The 20,423-nt window shown below is 54.3% G+C and overlaps 1 protein-coding gene and 1 long non-coding RNA gene across 4 annotated transcripts in view; one reads left to right on the top strand and one right to left on the bottom strand.

The window, feature by feature from the left end:
* Positions 1 to 13,119, bottom strand: part of GTPBP4 (GTP binding protein 4) — a 16,608-nt gene extending 3,489 nt beyond the window's left edge. The window contains exons 1-13 of the mRNA XM_006918839.3: positions 12,983 to 13,119; positions 12,098 to 12,268; positions 9,539 to 9,642; positions 9,322 to 9,458; positions 7,951 to 8,051; positions 6,831 to 6,923; positions 6,031 to 6,222; positions 5,888 to 5,953; positions 3,849 to 3,938; positions 2,998 to 3,108; positions 1,519 to 1,596; positions 1,183 to 1,234; positions 594 to 694 (exon numbers count right to left, since the gene is read on the bottom strand). Coding sequence (XP_006918901.1) covers positions 594 to 694; positions 1,183 to 1,234; positions 1,519 to 1,596; positions 2,998 to 3,108; positions 3,849 to 3,938; positions 5,888 to 5,953; positions 6,031 to 6,222; positions 6,831 to 6,923; positions 7,951 to 8,051; positions 9,322 to 9,458; positions 9,539 to 9,642; positions 12,098 to 12,268; positions 12,983 to 13,030 — 1,344 coding nt within the window. The 5' untranslated portion in view covers positions 13,031 to 13,119. The remainder of the gene's footprint in view (positions 1 to 593; positions 695 to 1,182; positions 1,235 to 1,518; positions 1,597 to 2,997; positions 3,109 to 3,848; positions 3,939 to 5,887; positions 5,954 to 6,030; positions 6,223 to 6,830; positions 6,924 to 7,950; positions 8,052 to 9,321; positions 9,459 to 9,538; positions 9,643 to 12,097; positions 12,269 to 12,982) is intronic.
* A 98-nt stretch (positions 13,120 to 13,217) lies between these two features.
* On the top strand, positions 13,218 to 20,299 carry LOC107196172. Of its 3 annotated transcripts, none has more exons than XR_003048443.1 (3): positions 13,218 to 13,742; positions 13,902 to 14,957; positions 15,821 to 20,299. It is a non-coding gene; the product is annotated as an uncharacterized LOC107196172 (long non-coding RNA). The 3 variants fall into 3 exon arrangements; XR_003048442.1 differs by having other exon boundaries at positions 13,218 to 14,957; positions 15,821 to 15,900; positions 16,229 to 20,299; XR_003048441.1 differs by having other exon boundaries at positions 13,218 to 14,957; positions 15,821 to 15,900; positions 16,164 to 20,299.
* Positions 20,300 to 20,423: the final 124 nt, after the last annotated feature.

Here is a 20,423-nt window from a genome sequence, read left to right as displayed (position 1 = left end):
ACGTAAATCAGACCGCAGAGAACTCGGCCTGTCCAAAGCGGGCACCTGGGAACAGAGAGTGGAGGAGGCTGACGCCAAGGCTCCCTCCCCAGACACCAGGAGTCAGAGCGTAAACAACTCCATGTGGGACGGCGGGGGAGACAGAAAACGGAGGTGGACGTGTCTGTTACAAAGTTCTACTTCTCGCAAGGCCTGGCTGAGCAATGATAGGACAGCGCTACAGGAAGACACACGGTTTTTGTTTTTTAAAGATGAAAGAAACGTGTAGATACTCATGCTAGGAAAAAACAGAAGAGGACCAAAACAGGAGGGAGATGCCACATCCAGCCATAGCCTGTCGACGACAAGGACCTGTGTGAGGACAGCGCCCACCCACAGGCTTTGCGTCCGAGCCGCAGAGGGCAGGAGAGCGGGTGGCTTGCAGTGTGGAGCCCGGTGAGCAGCGCTGGGGCCTCCGGGACCCCCAGGCAGGAGCGGGGTAACGGAGGCGGGGAGGCTCGGTGGGTATAAAAGGAACGAGGGTGACAGATGCAGGTGAGCCAAAAGTTGGCTTCCATTCCCTAGTGGCCGTATCAAGAACAAGTCACACAAACCTGCATGATGTCGGGGTCGATGAAATCGGCAACGTTGTGGCCTTCCCAGATCTCAGGTATCTTATCGTGTTTCTCGGACAAATTCAGTATGTCCCAGTACTCTAAAATTAAAAAAAAAAGTTACGTCTGTAGCCACTTTCAACATCTTCAAGCACCACGAGCCAAAACGAGTCATGGCTTATGCGAGTCGCGCCGCCCAGTAAAGACAGCGGAGCGTTTGTATCTGACCCTGCGTGAGCGAGGCATGTGCTCATGAACCACTCTAGACGCCCCACGGTCTATCAGCACCACGCGACGAAGCGACCCCAGGAGGAGAGGAACATCGAAAGGCGCACTCGAAGCGAAAAGGCACGAACAGCAGCCCGTGGTCAGGATCGACCTGCTCCACATCTGCGTGCTACGGAAGCCGCGGACTGCCCTTCATCCGACAAGACAGCAAACCTCAGGGCAGGGGGCCCGGACCCCGCCAGCACGGGACCTCGTCCCCTAAGGAACTGGCAGGATGCGGGGCAGCAGAGCCCAGCCAGCCCCTCACACTGAGACACTGTGCGACGAGCGTTTCACAGCAGCTATGACACACGGCCCTTACTCTGAAGATCCAGCACGTAATCGTCTCCCAGTTCCAGTTCAATATCTCGTTCCTGCAACAAAAAACACGACAATCACGGTCGCAGCTTGACCTTGCAGAGCCCCGTCCCTGTGCCATAACCTCTCCGACCTGAAGGACAACCTTCCCCCGCCACTTCTGGCAGCAGAGCCATCCTAACCCCTGCTGACCCCTGGAGGGACACACCCACGAGGCAGGGACCTTTCACAGCCCTGTCCTCAGAGCTTACAGCGTGGACACCAGGCGCTAAGTCCCCAGCCCTCACGCGCACAGCCCCCGCCCTCCACAAGTGAACTGGTGAGGACGACAGGAACCCACCCTCTTCCTCCGCGGCTCCCCGGTCTCCATTCTCTTCCTGCGTGCCACCACTCCCTCCGGGATGAAAGGGGGCCTCTCCTGAGAAGACAGTATGGAAGTGTTCAAGCAAAACGCCTTGCTGCAGCACAGAAACGAAGCACTAGAAGCAAACTCTCCATCTGCGGAGGAAATGTAAAACCATGCCCAGACCACCGACATGCCAGCAGATGATTAGGGGGATGGCGGAGGGTGTGGAAGTCGGGCAGGCCCCACGAGCCGGCTCTAAAGTTCACTTAGAAGATGTGAACATCACGATTGCCGAGAACATTGACAAAGAAAACCATACGGGAGAACAGAGCAGCTCCCTGAGTAAGAAAGACCTAAACCTGTGACAGATGACGAGCCAGCGGAAAACAGAGCCTAGTACCTACTTCCATCCTCTTCCTGGAACAAAATAAACCCGAAACTTGAGTCAAAGTTGACTCAAAACAGGTAAAATTAAAAAAAAAATTTAAACCATTGAAATACAGAAGAAATATTTCTGGAATGGACAGTAGACATCTCTATGCATGACGCAAAGCCCAGCAGCCATAGAAAAAATACCAATGCATGCTAATCGTTTAAAAATATTTTTTAAGGCTAAAAAAATTCCCCTCAAATCAAGAGGCAAATAACGGGAAAAAAAAAAGTTTTATAGGACATACAAGATTCTGATTTCCTTAATATAAAAATCAGATGTCAATATGAAATGAAAAAACCGAAAAGTTCATTAAAAGTGCTCCCTGCACTGGTTGTTGAATACATCACAGCTAAAGCACCTTTGCTTAACTGTGGTGTAACGTGGCACAAAGTTACATGCATTTCAGGTATACAAAGTCAGAATCGGATGCTGGCACACGCGACGAAGTGATCACCACTGCGTCTTTAACCACCTTTAATCGACCAGACTGACAGACGCCAACACCCGCCACCAACGGTGCAGGGAGCCATCAGCGCAGTACACCTCGATGGCATTTTCAATGCCACACCTTAAAATTCACTCTACAGATCTATTTTCAAGGAAAAACGAAGAACTGTGTATAAAGATGTCACTTGAGCACTGTCTGTAATGGCAAAAAAAAAAAAAAAAAAAATTTAATATATTTCTGTGTTTGAAATTTTTTTAAAAATATGCTTTTGTAGCAACGATTTTTCCGGAAAAATGAACAAGACTTAACAGTGCCTCTGGTGTAGTGACGAGTAGGTTCTCATACTCATTTGTCACCTTTGATTTACGTGGCATGTTTCAGTCTGAGAAAGAAACTCAAGGCCACAAGTGAAACGTGTGTGCGTGTGTGTGTGTGTGTATGTGTGTGTCTGTCTCTCTGTCTCTCTCTGTCTCTCTCTCTCTCTCTCTCTCTCTCTCTCGACCGGAGGCCCCTGGACGAAGGCACATGCGTGTCCACCATGTTGGCAACGCCACAGTCCCGGGTCTAGGGCTCTCCACAAAGGCCCCCTTACCTTGTCATCTCTTTTGTTTGGCACAGCCAAATGCAATCTGTTCAGCACCTCGTTCACTTTATTTCCTTTCATTTTGGTTTCAACTCGATGAGCTAAAAGCCTGTCACAAGCCTAAGAAAGCACAAACGTGAAGCACAGAGTCACAAGGCATCCTGTCACACCATCCTGGGAGGGACCCAGAACTAGGGTATGTTCCAGAAGTCTGGAACCTGATCCACACTTTTGCTCATTAGTGTCTTCTGGTTGCTAAAAGTCCTAGGGGCTCCCAAGGTCCAGTAAGTCCCCTAGGGCAGACCCAACCCTCCAGGAGGGATGTAACCTCCTTCAAACTCTCCAGAACAGGCAGCACCTGCAGAGCTGCCCAAGCGCTCCCATGTCCCCTCCTGGCCCTGTCTCCCTCCAGTGACCAGCGCTCAGTAGAGGCCCACCCTGGCTCGAGTCACGTCCCACCTCAAGACTTGGGAGCAACTGAGCAGGAGTGAAACCAAATGTATCAGCTGCCTTTTCTTTTTATTTCAGGTAAAAATACCGAAGCGAAAATGTTAGAATCCTGTGACATCCATCAGGACACGCCTCAGGCTGCTCCCACTAACCACTTTTCTTTCCACTTCTGGACAGGATCCAGAGAGACAGGGACACAGGCGGGAAAGAGAAAGAGCCAGCAGTGGGCGCATCACACAGGGAGTGCCGTGTGTTCTCAAGGACCCACCCTCGGCAGGGCGAGTGGGACGAGGACAGGCCCCTGCCAGTGCCACTGCCAATGCTCGTGCTGGCAACAGCTGCAGAGAAGCCTGCGTCCTGCGGCTGACGCGCTAATGCCAGAGGAAGACAGAAAAGCACCCGACACTGACCTCTGTTTTCACTTTAATGACCCCTTCCTCTGTCAAGGTGCTGGTCTCCACCACAGGAAATCCTTCAGCCTGCAAATCCATGAATATTTTCTGGGAATACAAAGAAAAATGACACGCATTATTCCCAGGTCTCTGTACACAAATCTTACCGCCTCTCCAATGGGCACTGCCGTTTACTTCTTAACTCTTTCAAAAGATGTCTTCCAAAAAGTTTTTTATTTTTCCCCACGTCCTTTGGTGGTTGCTAAAATACAAATAACTGGGAGAATCAACCAGACTACTGCAAGCAAACCAGAAGCTTTCTGGGATATTCTGAGAGATCTTACTCTCCAAAAAGAAACTTGGAAGATCAAGAGACGAATTTTTTTTAAAGAACGTTTCAAACTGACTTTTTATAACACGTCTGGTCTCCGCGCCGATGAGAACTCCTTCGAGAACATCACGGAGACGTCTATGTGTCCAACGCCTCACAAACCGCCACACTCCAAGAGAAGGGACCTCGCTGTGCACCGCCACCAGCCGCAGCCGCGACCGTGACCACGACCAAACACAGGCGACCGGTCTCATCTGTTCAGCTGCCCTGGAAAGGGCCGTTTCCCCACTACAGGGTCCACCCTGCAGGTCAGACCCCTTCCTACAAAGAGCACGGGTCCTGGGGACGCCGGGTTGGAGAGACAGTGCCACCACAGACTGGCATGGGACCCGAGTAAGACGCTCCCTGCACCTGCCTGAGCACGAGATGACAGCATCCACATCTGATGGGGTGGCAACCAACAATGTAGCTCCAACAAAGCCAGAGCACTGGGAAATACAGGCTCCACGATGGCGCCACCCAGACAACATCGCCACAGCGCTCACTACCCCGTGGGTCCCTGCCCGACGTCACTGTGAACAGCCCGAGGGCGCCGCTGCTACTATCGCGTCCAGAGAGGTGGCCCCCCCGGCTCGCAGCCAGGCGGTAAGGCCGGATTCGAGCCCATGGACCTCAGAGCCCGAGCCTCCACGTGACAGTCCCTTGGCCTTCCTGGTGCCCTACTGTCCCCTCCTCCACCTCCAGCACTTTTAACCTAAAAAACGGAGATTACTCAAGAGGTACCTGGTCCTCTCTGAGACAAGCGAATCCTAACCAGGCCGCACAGCCCGAGGAAGCTGCAGGGCTGTCTGAAAACCTGAAATGTCATCAAGCCATGAGTGGCGTCCGCATCGCACAGGAGGGCCAGGCAGCAGTGTGCACCTCCTCAAGACCCTCCTCTGCCTTCTGAGTCTGCTCAGGAGATACTGCCAGACCGAGCACATCATCCCGCCACAGTGGCTCCCAACCTCCAGCGTGCGCCCAGCACCGGGGGCCGCTCAAGCCCGGGCCACTGGGTCACCGGCCCGTGTGACTTGGTGGGCCCCGCCTCTAGGACACGTCACCACGGGAAGGTAATGCCGACGCTGCTGGTCGGGCCATGGCCTGAGAACTCCCGTGCCAGTGCAAAGTCTGTCACGGCGCCGGTCCTGGCAGACACCATTGATGGGGCTGCAGTGTCCACTCTGTCTGCAGAACCAGAGTCCCCACCCCTGCCCCCTGGAGGTGCAGCAGACATGACAGGTGCCGGTTCTGAGAAGTGTCAGATACCTGTGCATTCACTCCGTCCCCAGCCCACTCCACCAGACTGTGCAGAGGCATGTGGGCAACACAAGAGTCCCCTGCCACCCCGAAACTTATTCTGAAGGGATTGCCGTGCCCCTGACTGCCCAGGGCCTGTGCTGCATGCCCCTTTAGGCCCCAGTGCCAGGACAGCCCCCTCCCATGTGAGCACGTCTCCCAAGGGCTACGTGCACCAAATGGTCACATGCACGGATGTTTCCAGCCTCTGAACACGCGGCAATCGAGAAGTTTCAGACGCAGCCACTGACACAGTCCTCATAAAGCCAGCTCTGCTAACCCATCAAGGACATGGCCTCGACTGCGACGGGGAAAACCGACGGGCACGACTCTTGCTTCCCAGCTCCATCTGAAACCCGGCAGACAGACTCATGCCGGAGCGACTCACCTGGCTGTCTTCGGGGAGCTCGGCTATCCTCCGCACGTCGCACTTGTTGGCCACGACCACGAGAGGCTGCAGAAGAACACAGGCAGTGAGGTCGTGGCCACCTCCCCACAGCAGGCGGGGCTGGGGCACTGCCCGCCACTCACCTTGCCCACGAACAGAGGCCGGATGTTCCGGAAGAGCTCCAGCTGCGCCTGCAGCCCGTGCCCGCACTGCTCGGACACGTCCATCACATACAGCACGGCGGCGCGCAAGTGGGCCAGGGCCGTGATGGCTTGCATCTCGATGGTGTTCCTGTCCTCCAGAGGCTGGTCCAAAATCCCCGGGGTATCTACAACCTGACGTCCAAGCGTCACACTGGCGCACATGGGCTCACACACCTGCCATCCAGCACAGCCCAGGGCAGGCACGCACCCAAAGCCACCCTGACGAGACCGGCTGACAGATGCAGGCTGCACAGAGCCAAGCCACGAAGGAGAGGAGGGGCACGGCCTGCAGAGCTCGTTAGGGAGCCAGCGAGGCACTGAGCCCGTCTGCTCGGCGACGTCACAGAGCAGGGGCCTGGACTCGCTGGCCAGCACGCCCACGGGACAGGCGCTCCTGCGTTGCTTACACAGGTTAAGCTGACCTGTGGGAACAGACTGCTTCATGCTGCTGAAGTTGTTTAGCAAACGCCACTTCTAATGGTGGGTCAGAGATGGTGACGGGGGACTTCCACCAACAGCACCACCATTAACACAATGCAGAGCCTTCCTGGTAGCTGGCTGCCCCCGGGGACCCTAGCAGAGGAATGAGAACCCCCCTTCTGCAACCCCAAGTCTAACCCTCTCCTCGGCCTCCCGACTGGTACACCGACACCCGGACAAACATACTGGGCCCACAGGGCTCAGCCCCACCCTACAAACACCGGGACGTCTGCCATACATTCAGAGGCGAACACTCTCACCTGCCAACGCAGGTACTTATAATCCATGTGTCCGACAAACAGAGACTTGGTCGTAAATGCGTAAGGCTGGACATCCACGTCTGCTCTCGTCACCTGCAACCAATCAAAAAAAAAGTAGGAATTCTACACCTCACTACCTCTCAAGCAGCATAATCACGGCTCCATGTTTTGTAAAAGAAACCCCAAGACGAGCCCGCCACCGCTGAACTGCGAGGATAGGTGACAACTCACTGCTCACACCGCGGCTCGGGGAGGATCTAAATCCAGTGTCAGAAAGGCAAGGAGGGCTGTCACCAGGAGGACACGGGCCAGCTGCTCCTGTCACCCCTTAAGCCCAGCGGAACTTCCTTTGATGACAGGAATGGCCTACATCTGCACTGTCCATGTGGGGGCTGCTGGCCACACGCTGCCCGATCTCTCGAAATGTGGTCAGTGTAACTGAGAAACTCATTTTTACGCCATTTCAATGTACTTGATTTCAGTGGCACCATCTTGGCCCCAAGGCACGGCTGATAAACGTTAGAAACATCAGCTAGGGCACTGCACAGCTTCGGTTTGTCACCATGTCAGCACGGCTTGGGGACAAAATAAAAACCCACAGATCTGCCTAAAAGCAAAACTGCTCTTGGTAGCAAGTAGCCACACAAATACAATTTGTTTTATTGGCACCTGAGCTGCTGCCGGTTTGAAGTGACGTTTCAAAAGCTGTTTCTACTCTGCTCAGTTCCCTCAAGGTCAGCTGACTGTCCTGAAGCACCATGTCACTTAAGGAGTGCCCTTGGGTCTCAATGAATAAACTCACGCATGTAAAGGGTGGTTTAGCATTCCCACCACGTGGACCAAGCGGTGTATGTGAAAGCTGACAGCGCATTTTCACAAAAATGTACTTAAACATCTTAAATTCTTTAGAAATTTGCACCCAAGAACCAAAAAAATGGTTACTGTGAAAGCAACACGTCTAGGTGTGGACGGACCAACCCTCTCTCGAGAATAGGGGGTTTTAAGCCCATAGTGTTTTACCAACTAGAAACTAGCCAACCCCTCCACCGCACACGGCCGGGACGCAGCACTTTGGCCGCAGGTCCTCAGTCACCTGCGTCACCGTTGGAGACAGACCGACCTTATTGATGAAGCTGGATTTGCCAACATTCGGGTACCCACACAGAAGCAGGGTTCTCGTGTTCGGATCAATAGTTGGCAGACGGGACAGATGCTGACGCACTGGGAGAAGTTTAAATTAAACGTGCTTAATTCCACAAGACAAACACAGAAACTCTAACCTGCTTGGCTTCATCCCACTCCAGGCTGGTGGTCGTATGGCCCTCACCCCCACATACAGCCCTCATCACAACATAAGCGATGAGGAAGACAATGACCCATCATCAGTTGCAGAGTGCCATGGCCTACAGGACAGCAGTGCAAGTCCTACCCTCAGCCCCACCGCATGGTTCCTGCCCCACAGGTCTAGGGTGGGGCCCCAAACACATGACTCAGCAGCACCCACGCAGCTTGACTCAGTGATCTGATCACTTGACTCAGTGTTTTTCCGAATGCTGTTTGTACATGAAACAGCATTCGGAAAAACACTGAGTCAAGTGATCAGATCACGCCATATCTTCCTGGCCAGACAGAGGGCCGTCTCCACGTGACAACTCCCCTTAGGCCAGCATTCCCCAGCCTTTGTGGCACCAGGGACCGGTGCTCCTATAAGAATCTAGTGCCTGACGATCCGAGGCGGAGCTGAGGCGGTGATGCCAGAGCTGGGGAGCAGCTATAAATACAGATGGAGCTTTGCTCGCTCGCCCGCCGCTCCCCGCCTACTGCACAGCCTGGGTCCTAACGGGCCAGGACCTGTACTGGTCTGCATCCCGGGGATTCGGGATCCCTGCTCTGGGAGCCTTGGCTGCAGTGCACACAGCACCAGTGATACCACCGGGCCACCCTGAAGACCAAAGAGCTCGTCCAAGGCACTGGCACAGCAGCCAAGTTTTGATATCTTGTCGCAAATACACGCATGTGAAAAGTCACTGAAATGTTTCAATAAAACCTATCATGTTAATTCAGAAACTGTCCTATTATATAAAACTATCAGGTGACAAAACTGGAGTGGCTGTTTGATGCTATTATATGTTATAAAAACAGCATTTAAAAACTAATTAAAGTCAGTGAAAAAAGTCAATGATAGATGAAACTATGGATTATTCTACTTTTAAATATATTTTTGGCATTTTCCCATGGTTTATAATGTATATGCCTTATCTACTAAAAATGATACACAGATTTTCTTGATAGCACTATTAATTTGTAAATACTGTGTTAACTGCTTTTTCAATAACTGACCTATTAAATTTCTTATAGGTTGGGTTGGAAAAACTAACTTGATCCTCTCCTCTCTAAAAAACAAAAACATTTCAAAAATGCATTGTCAACGAGGACCGAGGACCTGAACAGAACACATGCCAGACCGCTTCTGCTCACGCACCACCCGTACCTTGCTCCAGATACTCCAAACTCTGCTTCTGCCTCCGGATCACAGTGCACATCCGCCCCAGGGCAGCGCGCTTCAGCTGCTTGCAGCGGTACAGGGAGTCCCCATACTTCATGAGCCGCACGTAATCTTTGGCAACACTTAAAGAAATGAAAAGAATCACATAAGTTCCTTTCACTGTTGACAATATAAAATATAACGTATCAAGACAATACCTTACTTGTCTACTAAGTTTTTGGCAATGTTTATCTGTCCCAGAGCCAACTTGTAATGGTCTTTGTCATAGAGGATGTTCATCAAATCCGCATAAAAAGGATGAATGTCCTGTAAGAGAAAAGCGAGGGGTCAGTCTGGCAATAGTTTTGTCACCCCTCTGTGTAAATGACACTCAATCATTTCCTGGGGAGACAGCGCACACCACTGCCCCATCCCCAGCTCTCCCTCCTGGCCAATAGCTGTCTGTTCTGAGGACACAGGCAGTCACAGGGAAGCCAACCCGGTTGTCACTTCCACCCACCCAGAGCTGTACCGAGAATGCTCCCTTACCTCCTTACAGCAGTTGTCCTCAGACCCAGACAAGGCCACGTCCCCATCTGTGCATCAGACCCCACCCCTCACACCTCAACGACTGGGCTGCAGTCCTCCCTCTCCACCTGGCCATTCCCATCAGCCTACAACATGCTGTCATTTCCCCCAAAATCTAAAAAGTTGTGACACTCCCTTGAAGCCGCAACCCCTCCTTCCTTTTGCCCGCCTCCTTGGCAATGCCCCAGAGAGGTACCGTGTCCCTCCACCATCTCCGTGAACCCACGCTAGTGGGTTCTAACATGCCATTGGAACAGCTCACACCAGTGACCTCCAGCTATCCCTCTATGCCGCAGAGCTCTTCCCACACGACAGCTGGCCAGCCCCTCCTGATGCGTCCACGCCCTGGCATCTGGCCACTCCCCTCTCAGATCCTGTGGCTCACTCGCGCCCCCAGAGCCCCCTTCCCACACTCGCTTCCTGGGGGAGTATGTGTAGGCTCGCACACCTACACGTCTCCAAGTCCCGTCCCCCCATCCCCAGGCCAGACACCTCACCTCGTCTCAGATGAACACACAAATGCTCACATGGTCCTCACAGCGCAGCCCTCCCGCCTCAGGAACAGTGGAGCTGCTGTCCAGGGCCCAGGCCTACTCCACGAGCCGCCTCTCGCCCTTCCAGGCCAAACACTTCTCAACCCCTTCGCCACCTCCAGTCAGCTAAGCCACACACAGACCTGGGCTACCCACCCCCACAGGCCAGGCACCCTCGAGGAGCCAAGTGGCAGGCTCAGTTCCAAAGGCTTCCGCCAAACCCCAGAACTCTAGTCCCCCACTCCCCAGACTATACCTCCCAGTACTGACCCGGCTCCACCCCTGCGTCCTTTGCACTAGCTTTCCCCAGGGAGCCGCGGGCTCACCACCGTACTTCCTTCAGGCCTCTGTGACAAACCCGCGCAGGCACTCCCTGCCCCCCTTACTCATGTGTGGCACATCAGGTACCTGCACGTTCACAATCTCCCCCAAGACAAGGACAGGGACTTCTTTTACTACTGCTGTGTTCTAGTCCCTAGAACAGTACCCGAGACATGGCAATCACTCCACGAATAGCTTACTCCAACCCTCTACTCTAAAATGATCTTCAGATGACACTAAAAAAACCTAAAACAGGAATAGAATGCTCATAAATTTGAACCTGTAATATATACAAAATGAAAATGCCAAACGTGAAAAATATAAAACTTATGACCACAGAAATTCACTATTAATTAGATCAGAATGTGCTTCCTACTATCGAATTAGTTTAGAACAGTCTCATTCTTGGGTCTCGTTCAGCCTTTCCCATGGACCCTCCATTTCCCAACAAAGGATCGGCCCATTCAACACGCATCTACCGGGCGCCTGTATCAGGTCCCAGAGAGAGAACATGTGCCTGTCCACTGGCAGAAACTTTTGGTTTCTAAACACATCTGTATTTTTCTTTGAGTAAGCTATCGTTATCTTTTTAAATACAAAAGAAATTCTTGTCACATAAATCAACCTCTTCTCTCTCCTTCACCGATATGCAAGGATGACTGTGGGGCACTGGCAGTTTAGATTCTCACTGCCTTTAGCCCCATGTCCTTCACCACCGCGTGACCCTACACAGGGATCCCACAGGCAGTGTCCAGCTAGCTTTCTACAGCAGCTAAATAAATGGGAAAAATGCACTGTGCAGCAGTACTGAGTTCAACCTGCCTGGCTTAATGGAGAAGTCAGAGCATTCCCCACGTGATTTCTTCTCACTGACGAGGAAGGCGACCAGCGCTGAACTGACCGTCATCGGCTGACGAACCAACTAGTCCATAAACAACAGCAGACTTCAGGCTACTGACCCAACTTGGGCAGGAAAAGGAGCTTTGAGAAGAGGAAGGTGAGGAAGCCACACAAGGTGACAAGCCACCAGGGCCTGGGCCTGGATCCGGTCACAGCCTGGAGAACTTGGGTTGGCCCGTGCAAGCTGAGGCCGCAGAGCTTCCAGAGGCAGCTCTGTGACCTCTTAGATGGGGCTGGGTTGGGGGAAAGGAAGAACGTAAGGAATCAAAAACCCTACGTTCCATTCCCAGCTTTGCCACTAACTCACTAAGTGAACTTTAACGAGTCAGTTATTTTCTGTCTCCTTGACTATCTGTCAGATGAGTAGACCCAACTGGTAAACACCAGTTATCTGAAGGTTCACATTTACATAACCATCTGTGGCCCCCAGAGTCACTTACGTCCAATTTGGGGAAATCTGTCAGAATCTGTGACAGTCTGTCATGGTAATTCTGTTGAGTGAATTTGACTTTTCTCATGTAAAAATGTCTAATGCGATGGATCTGGTAATGTTTATGAATAACTGTTGGAGTCTTCCTTTGAGTCTTCGATAATGTCAGGTCAATAAAGTCCTGCAATTAAAAAACATGAGGCAGAGTTACACCAAAAAGTCTACTTTTCATTCACTTATTTGAAACCTTCCGCCAGGCGGAAGGTTATTCTAGATGCTATTAGACTAACATCTAAGAACACTATAAATGGCTGTTGAAACAAATTTTATCCCAAACTTCCTTTTATCTTAATTTCCAAATACTTCTGAAACTTAAGTAGTCATACAACTGAAGCATAGATCAGAAAAAAATACTTAAAAGAGACAGAACCCTACAATCCCAATTTGTGCATCTCTGACTTTGAAAGTGCATGAAACAATGGGTAAAACTAAAACCCAGTTTACAATTCCCTAGGGTACGTAAGGTGATCGAGGACAGCAGAGCTGTGCGCGGACCCCCTGCAGACGGACCAGCGGTCAGAGGCCCACAGGACCGTCGGCGCCGGGAGGGGCCCGACGTCCGGCCTGGGGTCTCCACCTCCTCCGTCCACCAGCTTCTGTGAACTCCCAAGGGGCCGGTTCCAACGGTACTTGAGACCCGAAGTTTCCCCCGACTCCCTTCCTCTTCTCGGGGCGGGACCCGTGTCGTCTGGGAGGACCCTAACCTGAGGCGCGTCCCCGCCGCTCTGGGGCACCGCCGGCCCCGGGGGGCCCTAATCCCCAGAGAACGTGGCCTTGGCGGCGGAGCCAGGCGGGGCCGAGGAGGAAGGCGAGAGCGAAGGCCCCCGGCGCCTACCTTGGCGGAGGGCACCACCGTGATCTTCTTGAAGTTGTAGTGCGCCATGCCGGCGGTCGGCCACGAGGGACGAAAGCCAGTGAGCGGAACTTCCCGCAGAGAACGGGGCGGGATTTCCGCTCGATAGCGTCACTTCCGGGCGCTCCCTGCGCCTCCCTCGCACGCCTCCGCCTCGCACAGCGCCCCCGCCCGGCCGGAGGTCCTCCTGACAGGGGTCAAAGGGCCGGCGGGCTGGGCGGCGCGGACAGCAGGGAGGGGCCGCGCGGAGGTTCAGTCCCTGCCGCCCTGGGAGTCTGTGCTGCCCCCGCCCCGCTCCGCTCCGGGGCACGTGACTCGGGGCTCGGGGATCTCAGAGGGTCCTGGAGATCCGGGGGTCTACGGCGATTTCGGGGGTCCGGGGAGTCGAGGGTCTTGGGCGTGCGAGGATCTCAGAGAATCTGCGATCTCGGGGTTTCGGGGGCCGCGGTTGTGGCCGCGGGGCGCAATGGGCCCGCAGCGAACTCCACTGAAGCGCGTCTGCGGGAGCCGAGGGCCGCCACTCTCCCCAACCCGGAAAGCGCAGCGCGAGAAAGGCAGGTTATATGCCAGCCTCACTCATGAACATCGCCACAAAAACTTAAATAAATAAATGTTATCAAGCATGCAAGGAAAGTATTTGATGAAATTCAGCATCCATGCATGACCGGAACACTTGGCGGAAGAATAAGAAAGTCCTTCTTCCGGGAATCCACCAAACAGAACAAAACTCTCCTAACGCCAGGTGGGGGACATGGAAATCGCTGTGTTAAACTGGGAAGATGGTCGATGAGCTGATCACCATTACAAAGGGTGATAGTCCCCACGTAGGGTTCTGCATTACTGATCGCTCTAGTGTATGTTTGACATCTTCCACAATAAAAATTTAAAAAGTATTTTCTAGGCCCTCCAGTTCCTGAAACCCTGGTCCAAGAATTCACCACTCACACCCAAGAAGAGGAAGAAAATAAATGCGAGGGAAATGAAAGAAACGTTTACATGGTGGGTCCAGTGTTTATCTTAGCAAGCGAATGAAATGCATGGCTCTGAGCAGCAGTACAAAATCACTTCCTTGAAAAGTAACAACCAAATGCCTGTGCTCACCTTTCTCCTAGCTGGCCTGTGCTCACCTTTCTCCTACCTGGCTTTCCCCCTGCCTGAGGCCTCCCTGCCTCCTGGCTGGTTCCCACCTTCGCCTACAATGACCTTTCTTCCCGGCACTCCCAGGTGAGTCAGGCAGTGACACCGTGGACTTCCAGCCCCCTTCAGCCTCATCATGGGTGGCTGTCTGTGGTAGGAAAGCCTGAGAACCCAGCTATGTTTGATTACACTGCTTATGGGAAAACACGTTTCAGAGTCTGAAATACCAACTGACAATTTGCTCCTAAACCTGTTATAACACAATCCGGTGAGAACTGCCTAGACGTTGAAAGTCAAGTTAGAAGTAGAGACCGTGGTTCCCAAGCTCGGTGTCGTGACATCACTGTCATAGTGAGATTTGTTACAAGCAATTTTTCACAATTATAATGTTTGCAGTGATTTTTTATCTAAATGAAACAATGCAAACTGGAGACTCTCCCTGTAATGCGGTTCGCTGGGGTTTCTGCGTGACGAGGGAACGGAAGGCCCTACTCCAGCCGTTACTGTAACCCACGGCCACTTAGTTTGAACACCGTGGTTTCTGCACACCCACAGAAGTGTGTCGCAATTATGACCAGAAGTGCACCACTACAAAACGGTGTTGACAGATGCTGTTAGACAACCTACCAAGTTACAGGAGAGAAAGGCCAGGCACTACCAGAACCAGAGCAGGCACCGCATTCTGCACCCTGGAGGGTGTTAGTTCAGACTGGGAGAAGACATCTGAGGTGAGGACAGTGGCTTCCGAAGGGTGAGCAGACGGCGCCGCGTTCCACTGAGGTCTGGCTCGGTTTCATTGTCTCCCACGCGAAGTTAATGGGTAAGGCGTTTGGCCCGTGCCAGGCAGGTGATGAAATGATGGTGAAATGTTTTCTAGGGCACTGTATATAGAAAGGGGGGATCATTGCTGGGGCCTCAGCAATACTCACACTCCCTGAGCACCAGCTGTGTCCTCTCATTGAATCCTCAGGCCTGGAAGGGGGGGAGGGCGGTCATGACCTGGGGGTGGGTGCTATTGTTATCGTTTGTTTTGTACATGAAAAATGACACCCGGGGACCAAATCTCCAGACCAACCTAAGCCAACAGCCAAGACAGGAGTCAGAGCTGAACCCAATCGATGTCAGGGCTTCCTTCTCAGGCTCCGCAGACCTGCGACAGGCCCTGTCTCCTCGAGCTGCTTCCTGGCAGAGGCAGAGAGGACTCACCAGCACTGAGTGGCAGGCATCACACATCTGCACAAAAGGCATATAAGGTCCTTAAGAAAGGGGGCGTTAAACCACGCGGGGCGTGACGGCACACACCGTTTTTATTTTATGCTTTAGTCAATGACGATTGTTTGGCTCCTGCAGCTTCTGCCAACTGGAAGCTAATGGCAGTGCATTGTACCAATTGAGCAATTCCCTGGGCCAGTGGAGACTTAACAGCCTTTGTAAACAGCATTCAGTGGTTGACAAATGACCATCTGGTGAGATGTGAAGTCATTCAGAATCACCCTTGGAGCAGCTACAGAGGAAATTCGTTTTGACAAACATTGACAGGCTGATGGAGCTGGCTTAATAGACACTCTAAAAAGGGAAAAAATATCTCGCCGACTTCCATGAGAAGTCCTTGCACTGACTTGTCGGGGCGGCCAGGAGCTCACCTACTTGCTTATCTCTTGTCTACCGTCTTTCTTTTCTCAGATTCCAGGATTATCATTTCTTCCCGGGCCTCTGTTTGTGAAAGGAATATTAACTGAACCCAGAAGGGAGCGTGAGGTGAGGTAAGAGAAACAGCCAAGACTCCCACCTTATGCAGGTAAAGGGTCAGGATTTAAAGGAGGTGGCTAAGGGATACTGAACCTACCTGACACTGAAGCAGAATCGTCTTCCTCAAATGCTTACCAATTGCTGTGGTCTGAACCCCCACCCCAAGTTCACTTGTTGATGGTGTTAGGAGAGGGAGCCTGGGAGGTGATGAGGTCACAAGGTTAGAGGCCCCATGGGATCTGGGACCTTCTTAAAACACCCCTTCCTTCATGTGCAGTCACAGTGAGAAGAAGCCGCCTGTGAACCTACAAAATCATAAAAATTATTCAGTTGTGTTTCCAGCACCAAGGCCTGTGTCTGTCACAAACGGCTTCATGACGCGCGGACACTGCTGAGTGCCGGGCAGGCCGGTCGTGGTCGAGACCGTCGGCCACGGAGGGAGCCGGCTCAGCTGAGGCGGACTACCCCTTTGTGTACACAGAGGACGGGTTACGCTCGTGGCCTCCTGGCTGTGGGGACGCTGGCTGGTGGCCTGGCCTCATTCCGGCTGTCCCACCCAGGAGTAGGGGAACAGCAGGCGTTCGTAGATGACGGCGTCTGTGCCAGGCACGTTGCTTTTCATAAATCGCCTCTAACCCTCACGACAGGCCTGCAAGGGCTTTAGGATCCCCAGTTTGCGGACAAGGAATCCAAGTGTCATTTCCCGTTCCGCTGTGCCCGAGCCAGGTGAGGCCTAGAGAAGCAGCTGGCAGAGAGCAGAGAAGGAGGTGCGCCCCGCGGACACGTGGCAGGTCCTGTCTGCTGGGCCAGCGCTGCGTGGGACCAGGCATCTGCTGAGTCACTCATTGTGGCCCTCGACCAGCTGCCCCTCCCATGCACCCTGTCACTCAGTGTGGTGACCAAGCTGGTGTTCGCCATGCCAGGCCAGCTGGTCCAGACTGTCACACCAAAGGCGCCGCGTCTGAGGGACCGCGTGGGCCTTCGCGTGCCGCCTGCGTGCTAACCTCTCTTCCCCTCTTGCTCGCCCTGCGAGATAGCCCGTGGAGGTGTTGGAGAGGGTGTGAGGTTGTGTCCAGCTTGGTTCATCTGTTGGACTCTGGGAGGCTGTCGCCACACCAGTGGCTACCAGAGGCCTGGCTTAGTCCCAAGGATGGGAAGACTGGAGAAAATATTCACCCTCCAAAAGTTGCACCCCACCTAACTGTGGGCTGTCGGGGACGGGGAATACTTCGTCATACCCCAGCATGAAGAACCGGACACAAGTCACGGAGGGCTATGTTGTTTTAGGTCTATGTATCACGGTTTGCTTGAGACAACAGAGGGTGACGTGTTACTGACGAGCGCTAAGCTGTTAACACCTCGTCCGTGTAACTTCCGGACAGTTTTAACTACAGCACGAGTAAGAACCTTCGCAAGTAAAACGTTAGCTCACGAAAACCAGCCTGGCCACGGCCGGAGCACGGGGAGGCAGAAGCAGATTATGTCCATATTTTTGAGCGAGGGCTGGATGAGCAAGGCAGGCCCTGACCACTACCCAGACTGTCCAATGACTGTCGCCCTGCTAAGCCCCCAGTGGTGTGAGCTGTCCCCGCCTGCGCTGCCCAGTGCTCCGGCCTCTTTGCGGCAGAGACCCCGCAGGGGACGCCCTGACCGGCACGTCGGGCTCCGTCACCAGGTGCGAGCTTCCTGTGGTCAGGAGCCTGTCGCCTGGCCCTGTCGGCTTGTGCCATGGCTCTGGGTTGCTGCCAGGCCACACAGCCTCCTCACAATAGCACCGCAGCGAGTGATGTCGGCCAGCCCCGTGAGCCCCCACGCCCCTGGACTAAGCAGGTGGCAGGAGCGGGCAGCAACCCCTTGGCCAGGCCTCGGCCAACGGCAGGTGGATGAGGCGCGTCCTGCCAACAGAACCTCGGCCGAGCAGAGCGAGCTCAGCCTCCACACCTGGGCTGAGGCGTCGAGCGGGAGCCGGGAGGGCGGCGCTCGGTGACCGTGCCGTGTCCCCCAGCCGCTTCCCTTTCTCTTGTCATCTGCCTCCCGACACTGGATCTGGGTATGGAACGTCTGACGCTGCTGCTGACTCTAGCCAGCGCGTGCTTCGGGCAGGCTGAGCCAAGGCCCAAGAAACGGAACTCTCCTGATGGCTCGGAAGCTGGAGCGAGCCGCGTGGGTGCCCCATCTGAGCATCCTCCCCTGGTATCTCATGAGTGGACGTTATGCCCTCGAGAAGCTACGGACTGCCCCCGAGCAGCGGACGGGTGCGCACCCTGCCCTCTGTCGCGGACAATGTCAGAGGTTCACGACTCCAGCCTGCTGCTTCTGCCTCCCCCCAACAGGGACCTGGGCCTGGTCTCTGTGTGCACAGCGTCTCCAGCTTTCCACGGCCTGCTGGACGAGGACTCTGCGCACGGAGCCCGAAGCGGCTTTTCTTCCTTCCGATTTGCACCGCAGAATGCCTGCCGTCAGCCTACTTACAATTGTGCAGCTTCCAAGTTTGCATCTCGGCCAAGCTCTCGGGGCCCCAGGGTGCACGTCCTACCCTGCTGTGACTGTGGGACGAATGTCAGGACCCAGAGGGCGACCTCCAGATGGGCTCTAAGGAGAAGGCAGATCTCGCAGGCATGGCGCCAGCTGCATTGCCGACCAACACGGCTCGGTTTTAACCGACTGGGCCCGGCCTTGTCTGCCAGGCTGAGGGGTGGGCTCAGCGTCAGGCTGCGGCATGCGGGAGCCGACATGGGCCCTCGGACCCCGCCACGTCGCTGCTGCTCGGCTCTGACGTGGCGGCCTGCCTTCTGGTCGTTGAGTCGTCACGCCGAGACTGCACGTGTCTTGAGGTTCTGCCGGTCTGCGCTGAGGACGCACAAGAAGCTATGTCTTTGGAAACTTTGGCAACTGTCATAGAGATTTAAGTTAGAGGAAAAGTGACGTCTTAAACACAGAAAATAACACATGTTCATAAGACAATACGGCGAGAGCAGGTCGATTCAATAGCCTGTGAACGAATTTAAAGCTGTATTTATTTGTTTTGTTTTACTTAAGAAACCTGCATTGTGTGCCTACAATGTGCCAAGCATCCTGGTGGGTGTGGATGCCAGAACGAGCCCCCAAAGAGGTCCGTGTCACCGTCTCCAGACCCGTGCCTGTGTCACCTCACCATAGCGAGGGGCGTCAGGCTGAAGACAGCCTGGAGTTTGCTCGCCAGCTGACCTAGGTAGCGGGAGGGCCTTGCCTCAGCCGGGTGGGCCTTGTTAATCACAAGGGTCCTTGTAAGTGGGAGGGGCTCGGTGTCAGCGCCATGCACGTGACAAGGACTTCAGTGCCACTGCTGGCTCTGAAGATGGAGGGAGGCACCTGGAGCCATGGATGTGGGTGCCTCTAGACGCTGGGGAAGTCCAGGCGACAGCGCCTTCCCGTGACTCCTCGGAAGGGGCGCAGCCCCCATGTCTGGCGTCAGCTCTCCGGCCTGAAGAGCTGTGGGGGCCGTTTGTGGGTGCTGGTGCAGCAGCCAAAGAACGCGAAGGTGCCCACAGAGCTGTTGGTTTGTCTGACTGTTGCTGAAGGGAAGGCAGACAAGACACGACTCTCAACCTGAGTGGTGAACAGTGACCCCCAGGTGAGGTCAGCACACGTTTGCACGCGTGTGGAGGTTCCTGTGTGCTGTCGAGTGGAAGGGAGGGAGCAAACGCAGAGCCATGCTGAACTGCAGCCTGAGAGCAGTGGATCCGACCCTCCTAATCCTGCGCCCCCCACAAATGCTGCATTTCTACCGACCACTCGAGCCACACGTGAGGCCACGCAGCAGATGCTCGCCGGAAAAGTACAGAGTCGGCTAATAAAAGCACCAAAACCAAGCAAAAATAAATCCAGCAACGTCCTCTTTCGACCTTCTATATAAACATCATTTAGAAGCAGGTCTTGTGTTTGATCAGTTTCCGTTTTTCCGGTGGAGAAACCAGAAGCCGAGGTGCCACGAGGTGGGCGCTCGCCCAGTTAACGGCAGGCCGCAGCCGGAACCCGCGTCTCTTCACGGGGCCAACACTCCTCCGCCCCGAGGTACTCCAGAGCAGCGCTTGTCCCCTCGGGTGCAGGGGAGCCTGACGACCCAGGCCAGGGGACAATGGCGACTCACTGAGCCACATGGCTTCCCGCTCCCGCTATCTGAGGAGTCTCCTGGCTTCCTGTTCCATCCACCCTCAGCCACTGGGTGAGCTCGCTGTGGCCTTTCTCTCCCAGGCTCAGTCAGGGCTGGCTCCTCTGGGCTGTGGGACAGGATCGCGGGGGCCACTTGTAAAGGGAGCGCAGGGATGGCGGGCAGGTGGCTCCAGCCACAGCTGAGGGCGGAGCTGCGTTTATTCAACAGGTTTATTCAACACCAAGGGGCGGGCGCCTCGGAGGCTCCGGGGCATAGGAGTGAGCGAGCAGGCGAAGGCTGCCCTCGCCCGGGGGCCACGGTCCTGGCGAAGGCTGCCCTCGCCTGGGGGCCACGGTCCTGGGGGCCACGGTCCTGAAGGCCACAGTCCTGGGGGCACCTGCCGGG

Source organism: Pteropus alecto, unplaced genomic scaffold (genome assembly GCF_000325575.1).
Source record: "Pteropus alecto unplaced genomic scaffold, ASM32557v1 scaffold108, whole genome shotgun sequence".
Lineage (NCBI taxonomy): Eukaryota > Metazoa > Chordata > Mammalia > Chiroptera > Pteropodidae > Pteropus > Pteropus alecto.
This window is presented reverse-complemented; position numbering and strand designations above follow the sequence as displayed.